This window comes from Silene latifolia, chromosome X, assembly GCF_048544455.1.
Source record: "Silene latifolia isolate original U9 population chromosome X, ASM4854445v1, whole genome shotgun sequence".
In the NCBI taxonomy this organism is placed as follows: domain Eukaryota; kingdom Viridiplantae; phylum Streptophyta; class Magnoliopsida; order Caryophyllales; family Caryophyllaceae; genus Silene; species Silene latifolia.
Window position 1 is genome coordinate 332,211,490 of NC_133537.1, and position 12,464 is coordinate 332,223,953.

Here is a 12,464-nt window from a genome sequence, read left to right on the forward strand (position 1 = left end):
GTCTTAAACGAGAGTCCGAGACAACTATAAAGTGTCTGACACTCAAAACCAAATCATAAAGATCACATTTAGCTTTACATATTGATTCATTTTTCTACCTTCATCACAATTTACAGTACGAGTACTTCGTATTTGTGAGTGTTCTAAATGATTTTTATGATCAAATCCTTAGATGTATCAAAACAAAAAGAACATGGGCACCTTATTTTTCTCCTTACAAACAAAATAATTTATACATGACATTTTTGATAATTATGATGTACTTCCTCCATTTCATTCAGGGGCCGTTTGGTTCAAAAGGTCGGAATGGATTGGAATGGAATGAGATACCATGAGGGGATGGATTTAGAACCCCATACCCATTATTTATTGTTTGGTTCACTCTAAAATTGTATGGAGTGGGAATGGAGTTAGAAACCTGAGTGGGAAGGTGGGTATGAGATTCCAAGGGGTTGGGGTGGAATTAGAATCCATCAGGATTCTAACTCCATTCCAAAATGCTCCAACCAAACACTAGAATCACTCAAATCCATTCCATTCCATTCCAACACCCCCAACCAAACACCCCCTCAATTCCATACATTTGCCTTTTTGAACACTATTCACAAGTAGGGAGAATTTTCGATACAACTTCTAATATATAGCATAAAATATAGTCGTGTGAGATCTTGTTTTAATTGTCTTACCGAGTACATTGTGAATAACAAATTTTTATAATTTTTACTAGTATGTAACTAAAGATATAAACAAAAGAAAACGGGCATTCATATACGTGTATAAAGCAAATGTATGGAATTGAATGAAATGGAGGAAGTATGTTTTTCTGACTTGCTTTCGATTAGTTAAATTCAATTTAATTCAGATCCATCAAGTTCCCTTCATTTCCCTTTAGGTAAGTTCAAATTAATTAAGTTTAATCAATTAATAAAATTATCTTAAGTTGTATTTACCATGTATAATTAAATTTAGTTACAATAAATTCAGCTTAATAACATTTCGAAGATTTTAGGGTTGTTTGGTTACCCACTAAACAACACAGGAATTTAAATTCATGTGAATTGTAAAATGGATTTTTTTTTTTTTTTTTTTTTTTTGACGAGGGGGTTGAATCCCCCCCGGGCCCATGCATTCCCGCACCACCATGGACATATTGTTTGGTTATCCCAATTCACATGAATTGAAAGTTGTAAGTTGGAATGCCTACATGAATTGCACTCCCTCCATGGCAACCAAACATTATTTTCTAATTCACGTGAATTCCAAAATCATGTGTTTTATTACTTCCTAGGCAATACAAATTCCTACATGCAACCAAACGACTCCTTAGTCTAAAAAACATAGCTTAAACCACCACTTAATCATGAGTAGAGATCATCTCCAATCTCCATTACTCTTCTCTCTCCATTACCTTCCATTACTTCTCAACGGCCAACATTTTATTCCGGAACGATCCAGCGGCCAAGTGTTTTTATGAGGTGAAGAGAGTATAATGATTTTATATTAGTGTATTAGAAGTAATGGATCATCAATTACTATTTGAAGTAATGGAGAGGATCAATACTCCTTAATCATCACAATAATTCAATAAAACTATAAAACACCTAAATCTTAACCGAAATTAGTTACGCAAATACCCCTTCTTAGAACACGCGTTAGAAACATTTACAAAATTTATCCTTCCCTCCTCAGTCCTCAGTCCTCAGTCCTCACGACCTCACCCATCCAATCCAAATCCAAATTTCCAAATTCCCAATTGAGTAACACAAATTGACCCCTCACGCCCACTGTCCCACATACAAACCCACAAGGCACAACCAATTTCTAGTTTCCACAAACAAAAAAAACCAACCAATCTTAAGTCTTAACCCCAAAGAAATATCTCAAACCATCAATTCAACCAACTAAAAATCTCCAAAGATCCACGCATGAATCCCAAACCCTAATCCCCAATTCCCCAGAATCCCCAAATCAATTTCCCCCAAATTAACCAATGGACACGCCGCCGCCACCTGCAGAGGAGCTACTAAAGAAGATCCAATCCCTAGAAGCTGGCCACGCGCACCTTCGCGAAGAGATGTCTAAACTTATGACCTCCGGCGGTCTTAACCGTCGCCGGTCCCACTCCGTCTCACCTCAGCGCGGGCCCCGCGGTGGACTTCCGCCGCATCGCAGCGGCGATGACGGTGGTGCTCTTTGGAAGAAGGGGTCAGTGTCTTTTGGACATTCTTCGACTTCTTCGTCGTCGTCGCCGTTGCAAAGAGAAAGTCGTAATGCTGCTGAATTGCCGCCGCAGTTACCGCCGTCGTTGCAGCAGAAGAAGGCGGCGCCGGCGCCGGGTCATCAGTTTACGGATAAGCAGTATTTGAATATATTGCAGTCTATGGGACAGTCTATTCATATTTTTGGTCCTGATGGTCGCATTCTTTATTGGTATGATACTATGATCATGCTTTTTTGAAAGTTAATTCTACTTATGTTACTGTTTTTAGTTGTGAATTCGACTGTTTGGAGTTAATTCTACTTATTATCATGCGTGTTTTAGTTAATTTTAGTTATGTTACTGTTTTTTTTGGTTATACTCCCTACGTCTTAGTTATTTGTTTACGGTTTTGATCAAAGGTAAAGAAATGAATGGGACGAAGAGAGTACTTGTTTAGTTTGGTGTGGAGTAGTTACTAGTTAGTAGGAGTGTTAGTTTAAGTTAGTGTTTATGCTAGAGTTGCGAATTTGGTTATTTGGAGTTAGTAGTATGTAAGTGGGAGATTTTGAGAAACGAATTTAATCAAATAGAGCTGATTGAAGTAGGAATGTAGGATTTATGATCATGGTTATTTTAGTTAATTATATTACTTTAGTTTGATGATTTGATATCTTGATGCAGGATAGTTAGTAGGGGTGTGAGTCTAGGTTTCTGTTTAAGTTAGAATTGCAAATTCGATTATTTAGAGTTAATAGTGTGCGAGACTGTGAGTTTCATTTGGTTTTATACGTTTTTCATATCATGTGAGTCGGATTTTGGGAAAAAGGAGATTTTGAAAAATGTATTCAATCAGATAGAACCAAGGAAGTAGGATGTATGATGATGCTTATTGATTTGGTGTGCAGTAGTTAGTAGGAGTGTTAGTTTAGGATTTTGTTTTGCCAGAGTTGCAAATTCGGTTATTAGGAGTTAGTAGTCTGACATTTTTGGTAATTAGTACTTCGGCTGTCCCATTTGATTAAATACGTTTTTCAAATTTATGTGAGGAAGCTTTTGAAAAACATATACAATCGAATAGAACAGAGGAAGTAGGATTTATGACTTTGGTTGATCAATTGTTCGAATTGTGGGGAGATTTGAGGCTATTTTAGGGGAAATTGGGAGGTGAAATGACGGACTAAGTGGTGTTTGAGTGTTTTTATGCTATTAAGCTAGACCTGTTATTTTTCCGTTTGTGTTAGTTTTGAGTAATGTGCGCTCTAAATGAGGACTTGAGCTTGGTAACTAGTTGATCGGAGTTTGGAAATTAAATTACACTTAACTGACTGACCTTTAAAACATGTATGCATAGTAATGTTATCATTTTTGTTCATTAGTATTCCGTAGCATATATGACTTTGTTTGATCAGGTTTTGATTTTGTTTCAGTTAGACTACTTGAACGTGGTAACTCGAACAAGTTTTTCTTCTGATTAAGGGTGGATTTAGGGGTTGGGGGTTGGTGCCCAACTGCTCACCACGTGTTTTTAGAAATTTTTGATTAGTTATTAACATATCCATAAATATCACAGAAATTAGCTTGTCTCAGCAGTAGAGGAGGTGTCTGCATTCTTGGAATCTTGGGTTGGGACTTGGGAGACCTGTGTTCGAACCACAACAATCTCTTTTTCTTTTTAAATCATTGGTAAGAGTTAGACATAAGGAGTTAATTGGATAAAATTATGGTGTTGGTAGGACTCCTACCCCTCCCGTTTCTATAAAGGGCTGAATTTGAGACCGACAACAACTTGTCTTGTATAAATGAGAATTAAAAATTTCTTTAAATCAAATGCCAAGGTTCACCATATCTCATAACTTATTTCTTACTTTATCTATATTTATTATAAGTTTCACATATTTTTATCAGTTACAAACCATGTTTAGTATTTGGATTCTTTATAATTTCGATCAACAAAAAAATTATTTACTTTATTAAGCCAATTTTTTTTTCACCATTTGTTTTTATCCAAGAAAAATGTATGTTAAATGTTTTCTTTCAAGTTTGTACGGTAATACAAAATTTCCCCACCACGCGTTCAGTTGAGAATTTTTTTTTGCCCCCGAACGAAAGATCCTCCGTCCACCACTGCTTCCGATTTCAAGATTTTGGGGCGATTGAGTTTATTTTAGAGAGAATTTGGAAGTGGAATCGGACTGCTAAGAACTAGCCATTTAGGAGCTTTATAGGATGGTGAAGCGTTGGTTGTGGTAGTTTCGAGTCATAGTTTGGAAAGAAACTAGATTACACTTAATTAATCGACCTCTAGAAGCTGTTGCATTGCAAGTCTTTTGTGCAGTTGTGGCTTCCCTAGGTGAACAGTTGAACACTACGACTCTTAGTCATATATTTTTTAATGATCGCTCTATGGTCTTATTGTGTTAGTGAGCAATGTGCTTTTCACTTATTGGTTGATATTTTGTGTGTGCACACGTGAGTGGAGGACTATGCTACAAAATATTGCCTTTGGCTAGTCTAGGGGCATTTTTGTGCAATCTCCACTTAAAATTTTAAAAGGCACCTTTCTCACCAAGGCAATGGGTGTAAGGTGGACAAGTGCCTGTTCCATCCAGCAACGCTAATGCCCTAAAAGATCAACGCTTTAGCTTCTCTTGATGTTGTGCCATCCTCTCTATTACTATCTATTCTCTCCTGAGGTAATGTAATAAGTGCACATTCAATCTTTCTCTGCATGTAGGTCATTTTAGATAGTGAGAAATCTGGATTCATATTAATATACCATTGATTATCAATTTGTTGACTCGGGTCATTTGGAAACAGTCTGTTGACACTGCAGTAAAGCTGCACGCATTCTACCTCTTTACTTTGCAATAAGCAAGATCCCTCAGGAACTGGGGTTTTGTTGCCGTCTTTGCAATTGGTAGACCAATTCCAGGATAGTCTAAATTATAATGAAGTTGAAGACCGTCAACATATTCTCATGACCCAGGACTCCATGAGGTCTTCATTGAGTGGTACTAGTTAAGACAATGGCCAGTTAGTTGATGATATGAAAAGATTTATCTTTGGACTCTCCACTTTGGCTCTTTTTTTTTTTTTTTTTTTTTTTTTTTTTGAGAAAACCCCGAAGCCGGATTACATACTTATATTTAAATCCGTACTAGCAATATCGATAATACGACGAGGTAAGGTCGTACCATCAAAAAGAATGCTACTACCAACAGAGCAATATCATTTAGTTGTTACCTAAATATCATGTTCATCAAATTATTTAAATGCTGATTTATTAACTCTACAGGAACCGCTCTGCTGAAAAGCTTTATGGTTATTCTGCAGCAGAAGCCATTGGCACGGATATCTGTGAACTACTTGTCTCAGCTCGGGATGTTTCTTGTGCTGAGGGTATCATACATCGTTGCAAAATGGGACAAAGCTGGACAGGGCAGTTCCCTGTCACAACTAAGACGGGAGAGAGGTTTACAGTTATAGCGACAAACACTCCTTTTTATGATGATGATGGTACCCTCATTGGGATTATATGTGTCTCAAGTGATTCAAGACCATTTAAGGAGACACAAGTCTCAATTTTTGATGCAGAGGAAGGGGATATGGGTCAAAATTCCCACAGGCCTAGGAGTAGTGTGACGACTAGATTTGGCCTCGATCCTGATCAGCCTTTGCAAAATGCACTTGCTTCTAAAATAACAAACCTGGTTGGTTTCCTGGTGATTTTACTTTGTGACTATGTTACTTTGACACTTCACTTTGACATTGTGTTGAGTGCCTGATACGACACTCAGACTCTTCATTTTACACTGAATCATGAAACGTTTCACAAAACAATTGTGTCCGGCACTCGACACCATGCCGCGTCCGACACATGCAGCCAAGTCGGAGTAACATCAGCTTTTGATGGAGTCTACTAAGTTCCTTGCTGACTTTTGGGTTTGTTAACTCAGGCTTCCAAGGTCAGCAACAAAGTTCGATCTAAAATGAAGACTGGAGAGAATGTGTTACGGGAAGGTGGAAGTGGAGACAGCAGGCATTCGGATCATGGTTTCTCTGATGCTGTGCTTGCAGACCAAAGAGAGGATGGAAATTCCAGTGGAGCTAGTACACCTAGAGGAGATCCAGTTGGCACTCCTTTTGGTGTTTTCTCTCCATTTGCTGCAGGTAAGTCCCCTTCACAAGCTCAGGGAGATTCTATTGATGAAGGTGATGGAAAACCCAGTATTCACCAGACTTTAACTTCCAAAGCTGAGGCTTGGATTGGTAAAAAAGCAATGCAATGGTCAGGGAAAGGGACCGAGCGGGAAACTTCGGAACCTCGGAGTGGTAAATTTGGTTGGCCATGGATGCAAGGTGAACAGGACTCTGATCGTGCCCATCCCACTGTGAAGCCAGATTTGCATACAGGTGATAATAATCGGCCAGTTGCAAATGAGGCCTCAGGGTCCTGGTCATCATTCAATGTTAACAGCACAAGCAGTGCAAGTAGCTGTGGAAGTGGAAGCAGCAGTGCTGTAAATAAGTTGGATGTTGAGAGTGATTGCCTAGACTATGAAATCTTGTGGGAAGACTTAACAGTAGGAGAGCAAATTGGACAAGGTAAGCTGGCTCCTCTTTTGTGAGTGGTTTGTATGCTTAAGCCTGATTTGAATTAGTTTTTGGCAACCGAATTTGAGTTGAATAGGCCTACTGCTCAATTTCAATAATTTAAGGCCTACTCCAATTTTTTCATTTATCTTTCTCGTTTTGCTTTGACATAGATAGTGGGCTCAAGTTCTGGAATTATGCTGCCGCTTGGCGCTTGACAATCACGGAATCATGGATATTCTCCTAGATAAACTTTACTAAACCTGTATTGTGTATCATAGGCCCACATCCACCAGTCATGACCCATGACACGATTTTGTATCAGCTGATACTTTCTTGATCCTTGAAATCATAATGAAGACCTCTTTTTAAGCATGTCGTCGATTGATTGCTGGAATACCATCCACTACTTTTTTTGTACTTCTGTTCATTGTCTACTTGGTTAGCTAGTTGATTTTGTGTCAAATGGAGACTTAAATCTTGAATAGTTGAATCTGGCTAGTCTCTGACATCCGTGTTTCTTTTGCGGTATGTCCAGACTCCAGAGTGCATCCTACATACTTGTATATATTTTGTTTCTGGATAGCTGTTTACTTGTCTCTACCAACGATAGTTCTAGACAGTAAAGATACTAACTCATGGTCCAAAGCAATATCATATTTCAGTTTGATGTTGTACTTTGTATCACTGGTTTCATGCTGTTTCATCATGCAGTTTGATCCTTACCCGATCTTCCCATGGTTTTTTAATTTTTTGACAAGCTTTATGGCAGCCATGCCCCAAAAGACCTGACATAAAGACGAGATTATGAAAAACATCTTAAAGAATGTTTTTTTAGGGCAGGACTTTAAGTTTTATCATGTTGTCAACATTCAACAAATTGCTTCAAAAATTGGAATCCTCAGGTGTCTAGACTAGATCTACAGATATGGGGAGACATGAAATGATGAGTGATGTTTCATGAAAAATGATAATAGTAAGGATGGCCATATAATAGAGATTTTGTTAAATTTGTATGTTGTCAATGCCGATTTTTTTCCTTCTTTTTGCTGCGTTTTACTCGCCACTTTCTGTTAGTTATTGGCTTGTGTAATCTTGCTTATCACTAGTATTACTTAATTGGCTTTGGAGATACATATAATTTATGTGCTTAACTTTGAAACTGTTTATACGTACTGCAGGCTCTTGTGGAACTGTCTACCATGGTCTCTGGTATGGATCGGTATGTTCCTTTTCGTCTCTTTTATGACGATCTTCTTGCATAGCTTATTTCTAGTTGTCGTAAGAAGTAACCTAGTCTGCTAGGGGATAAAATATTGTGATATTATAAATGAATTGTTATTGAGCATTCAGTTAGAATACGGTGAATATGGTCTTTGTTTTCATTTTTCTTATTCTTTGGCGAACCTTCTGAATGGGACAGCGACTGGTTTTTTTAGCCTTCAACCTGAGCTGGATGGTTCGAAATACAACATACATGGAAAGATAAATTGTGCCCATTAGATGGTTGCATTTTTGTATCTTAAATAAGAGAGTAAAAGAAAACGTTAGAATGAATTTTGCTCTGAATTCTTCAATTTTAGCGAGTAACACGGTTGGACTGTTCTGCTATGAGATACTGTATTACTTTATGGATGTCCTTGCTCGAAATCTCTTTTGAATGCCAAGTGATATCCTATTGTCGTGGCTGCAGGATGTTGCTATTAAAGTCTTTTCCAAGCAAGAATATTCCGAAGATGTTATATATTCGTTCAGACAAGAGGTAGCTACTTATGCCTCAAATTTAATTGTTGTGCTTTGTGCTGGTTAAGCACTTTTCAATAATTTTCCTTGTTGTCATGTCATATTAGATATATAGAGCAGTGTTGCGTCGACACTTCTATCAGGTGCCGTGTCGAGTGTCGACACGACACTTCAACGGATACGACACTTAGGACGCCTGGGATACTGCAATTTTAGACACGACTCTCGACACTGCTAATGGTAGTGATAAACTGTTGGTTTGAAATTATGAGGAAGAATTAAGATGATGAATATTTGCATAATAGAAAGATGAAGATGAAAAGACTTCTTTCTTTGAGTGAGCAGCAATAGAAAAAGTAGGTGGAAAGGTTTATAGGGAGTGAAGAAAGTAGACAGGCAATTAATGTTTATTTTTTTTTCAATGTTGAAGGCAAGTGGATATATGGGTTTGTCTTATTACTTACAATTTGTTCACTATTACTTCCTCAATAATTAAACAGTCCTATATATTTGAATTATTTTAATTTGACTGCAATTTTCAAGTATAATAAAATATTCATTCGGAGAGAAAGGTGTCGTATCGGTGTCTCTAAAACTGGTCAAGATACTTCGTTGACCGTATCAGAGTGTCTGAGAAATTCTCATATGAAGTGTCCGACACCCCGACACGTGTCTGACACGACACCTGTCTGGAGAGTCGAAGTAACACAGATATAGAGTTATTGATGAGTTTGAAGATGATGTTCTGGTCTTCCTAATGAATAATATTGTGTGTTGCTTTTCTATAGGTTTCTCTCATGAAGCGACTTCGGCACCCTAACATTCTCTTATTTATGGGTGCGGTTACGTCACCTCAGCGTCTCTGCATAGTTACAGAGTTTCTCCCACGGTTCATTCTTAACTTTCCTTTTCAAAAGTGACGTGTGATGGAGTTTTTCTTGCAAGGCGGTATCTTTTGATGCCAATTGAAGTTTCTTTTCAGATTTTGATTTTTTGGGATTTCTAATTCTGTGGTTTTGAAAGGGGGTAGGGACCAGGGATGGTCATAGTTGACGGTCTTCATAACTTCTTATCCAACGACATTGCCCCAAATCCTTTTTTTCATAGTGGAGAAGATGTTGCATGGACGCCGTAATTAGTTATTTGATTATTTGCATTGCAGAGGAAGCCTGTTTCGTCTACTGCAGAGGAGCACATCAAAACTAGATTCGAGACGTCGACTTCATATGGCTTTAGACATAGTTAGTATTCTGGTGTAACTGCTCTGTCTAAGAGGCATTATAACATTTGAATGTTTAATTATGATCCTGCTAATGACTGGCTGACTCTATCCATTGCAGGCTCGTGGCATGAATTATCTTCATAACTGCAATCCACCTATAATCCACCGTGATTTGAAGTCTTCTAATTTGCTTGTTGATAAGAATTGGAGTGTGAAGGTGTGGTATACATTTCACTAGTTCTGAACCCATCTCTCAAGCTGGAGTAGGAAATTATCTCATTTATTTCATTTTCTGCAGGTTGCTGACTTTGGCCTTTCACGTGTAAAGCACGATACTTATCTAACAACTAAGACTGGGAAAGGAACAGTAAGATTCTAACATCAGTACATTCATTTGTGTTGGATATGTTTTTCTATTTAATTTACAAGAATGGAGCTGATGTTGCTTAAATTTTTTCAATGTAGCCTCAATGGATGGCTCCAGAGGTACTTCGAAATGAACGGTCAGATGAAAAGTATGTCTAAAGTTGTTCCTATAATTTTTAATTCACGGCTGTTGAACTCCGTTATATTTTATTTTCATTAGAGAAGGGAACAATAACGTTTTTTTTTATGGTGCTAATGATTTTCACGTTGTTTAGGTCTGATCTATACAGTTTTGGTGTTATATTATGGGAACTTGCCACACAAAAGATTCCTTGGGAAAATCTCAATGCAATGCAGGTATATGAGATTTTTTGGAGAACAGAGAAAGAACAGCTTATGCACTTTTTTGCCTTGTTGGTTGTCTCATAGTTTAAGATTGCAGTTTTATTGAAAAAAGTATTGTAAGGTTACCATTTTAGGAAGCCACTCAGAATGCATTGGATTAACTGATCCAAAGTGGAGAATGTTTTCAAGCTGTTTATCTTTAGTAATGTATTGTTGATGCTGCATGCAGGTGATAGGAGCTGTTGGTTTTATGAATCAAAGATTAGATATACCACAGGATATAGACCCACGGTGGGCTTCTTTAATTGAGAGTTGCTGGCTCAGGTGCCTTTTCTTTTGCTTGTCTCTTGATTCTATCTGTATAACATGGGGCTGCTTCAATACGAGCATTTCATTAGGCGAACTTGAGCGATCATAGTGTGTGGAAATTTTGATGATTCAGGCCCATGTATTTTACTTGCTTTTGCTGTTAAACTATCCTACTATGAGTCATCATTAATTGGGCCCATGCAGTTTTCACTGAAGCATTTCAAGTCCAAATCTTCATTACTCATCTTAGATTCTGCTTCTCTTGATCTCTTTGATAAGGCTAGTGCTGTCTTGCTTCCTTTGATTGGTTTATCTTTTTCACACCATGGCAATTAGGTGGAAGGGATACTTGAACAATTATACGTAGTGCTGACTTGCTTCTTTTGATGGGTATCTCTTTTTTTTAATGGTTTATCTTGTGTACACATAGAAGAGATACTCCCTCAGGCTGGCCCCACTGATTTCCCTAATTTGAAGCAGAGTTGCCTAATTGATTATGTATATTGCTACGTAGATTAAGGAAACACCTTGATACGAACATACTCAAAACGATTTACAATTCCATGCTCTTGATTGAATTTACCCAAAATAGAACTATTATTAGTATTTCATTGTGGTGTTTCGGGCATGTTTTTCCCATGGAAGTTGTCGACTTGTCGTCCCCGTGTATCGATACATATAATGATTGTTGTTTGTTTCACGGTATTATGAAACGGTTTACATAAGATATTTTTGAGGTTTTGCACATGAAGAAATACGGAGTACATTAGTAGTTGAGTTAGACCTGTGAGAGTGTTTCATACAAGACATTGATAGTTTATAGTTCATTAGACTTGAAATCACATTTTCACCATGTATGCAGTGAGCCTCAGAGCCGTCCTACATTCCGGGAATTGTTAGAAAAGCTGAAGGATATGCAAAGACAATATACCATACAATTCCAAGCAGCCCGCGCTGCTTCTGCAGATAACACCCAGAAAGAAGTACTATGATTCATTGGTCTATAGCTTCTCTAATGCACATCGATACTGTCAAAGTCGGGTCAACTTGTAGAGCTTTGAATGTCTTTGAGAAGGAATGCCTCATTGATGCCCCCCAGCACAAAGTTTCCTCGAAATGATTGGAGCCTGTTATAGCCGGCAATGGTTTCTCAGTATTGCGGAAGGAACAGTGCCTAAGGTGATTGGTATTCATCAGTGTGACCGTAACTGGTATTGTTTGGAAACTTGAGTTTCTGAAATTGTACAAAGATTTGTTTATTTTTGATTGTTATGTAAATATTGTCGTCCCATTCATAGCCACTGTTGCATATAACATGATTGATGCTCTTCTACACATGGCTCGTGTTTGGTTTTTGTTTTTTTCCCCCCTATTTTTAGTTGAGCTCAAGGCTTTCACTAACTAAAGAGAGAAATGGGAGGTCTTTCCTACATTTGAGCAAATGGTTGATTCAGAACAGTTGCAGAAGTTCCGGTTGATGATTGATTGATGACCCGCTAATGTCTAATGTGGAAGCTTTGGGTTCTCTGAAATTCCCCAAGTTTTGCTTTTTTTTTTTTTCAATTGTTGTAGCTCTGATTCTTTTTTTTTTTTTTTTTTTTTTTTTTTCTAATGTCTCAATGTTCAATTTTTTGGAGCATTGACCGTTAATTCTTCCATATGTATGTACTATGTAGAGAATAGTGG

At 37.7% G+C, this 12,464-nt stretch overlaps 1 protein-coding gene across 4 annotated transcripts; it reads left to right on the forward strand.

Moving 5' to 3' along the window:
* Positions 1–1,637: 1,637 nt before the first annotated feature.
* On the forward strand, positions 1,638–12,113 carry LOC141618692 (uncharacterized). 4 transcript variants are annotated; one of them, XM_074435777.1, is made up of 14 exons: positions 1,760–2,430; positions 5,496–5,910; positions 6,157–6,370; positions 6,494–6,805; positions 7,975–8,015; positions 8,487–8,555; positions 9,325–9,425; positions 9,699–9,777; positions 9,877–9,975; positions 10,057–10,125; positions 10,224–10,273; positions 10,400–10,481; positions 10,699–10,793; positions 11,641–12,113. In XM_074435777.1, exons 1-14 carry the CDS (start codon positions 1,991–1,993, stop codon positions 11,768–11,770), a joined length of 2,196 nt encoding a protein of 731 aa, XP_074291878.1. In that variant the 5' UTR covers positions 1,760–1,990; the 3' UTR covers positions 11,771–12,113. The 4 variants fall into 4 exon arrangements, with proteins under 4 accessions (XP_074291876.1, XP_074291878.1, XP_074291877.1 ...); XM_074435776.1 differs by having other exon boundaries at positions 1,796–2,430; positions 6,455–6,805; XM_074435775.1 differs by having other exon boundaries at positions 1,638–2,430; positions 6,157–6,805.
* The last annotated feature ends 351 nt before the right edge of the window (positions 12,114–12,464 follow it).

Excerpts from the sequence above, each read along its gene's own strand:
- LOC141618692 (XM_074435775.1), top strand. The coding sequence starts at position 1,991 with ATGGACACGCCGCCGCCACCTGCAGAGGAGCTACTAAAGAAGATCCAA. Across the intron at positions 2,431-5,495 it reads GATGGTCGCATTCTTTATTG|GAACCGCTCTGCTGAAAAGC; the intron begins GTATGATACTAT and ends TTAACTCTACAG. Across the intron at positions 9,976-10,056 it reads ATAAGAATTGGAGTGTGAAG|GTTGCTGACTTTGGCCTTTC; the intron begins GTGTGGTATACA and ends CATTTTCTGCAG.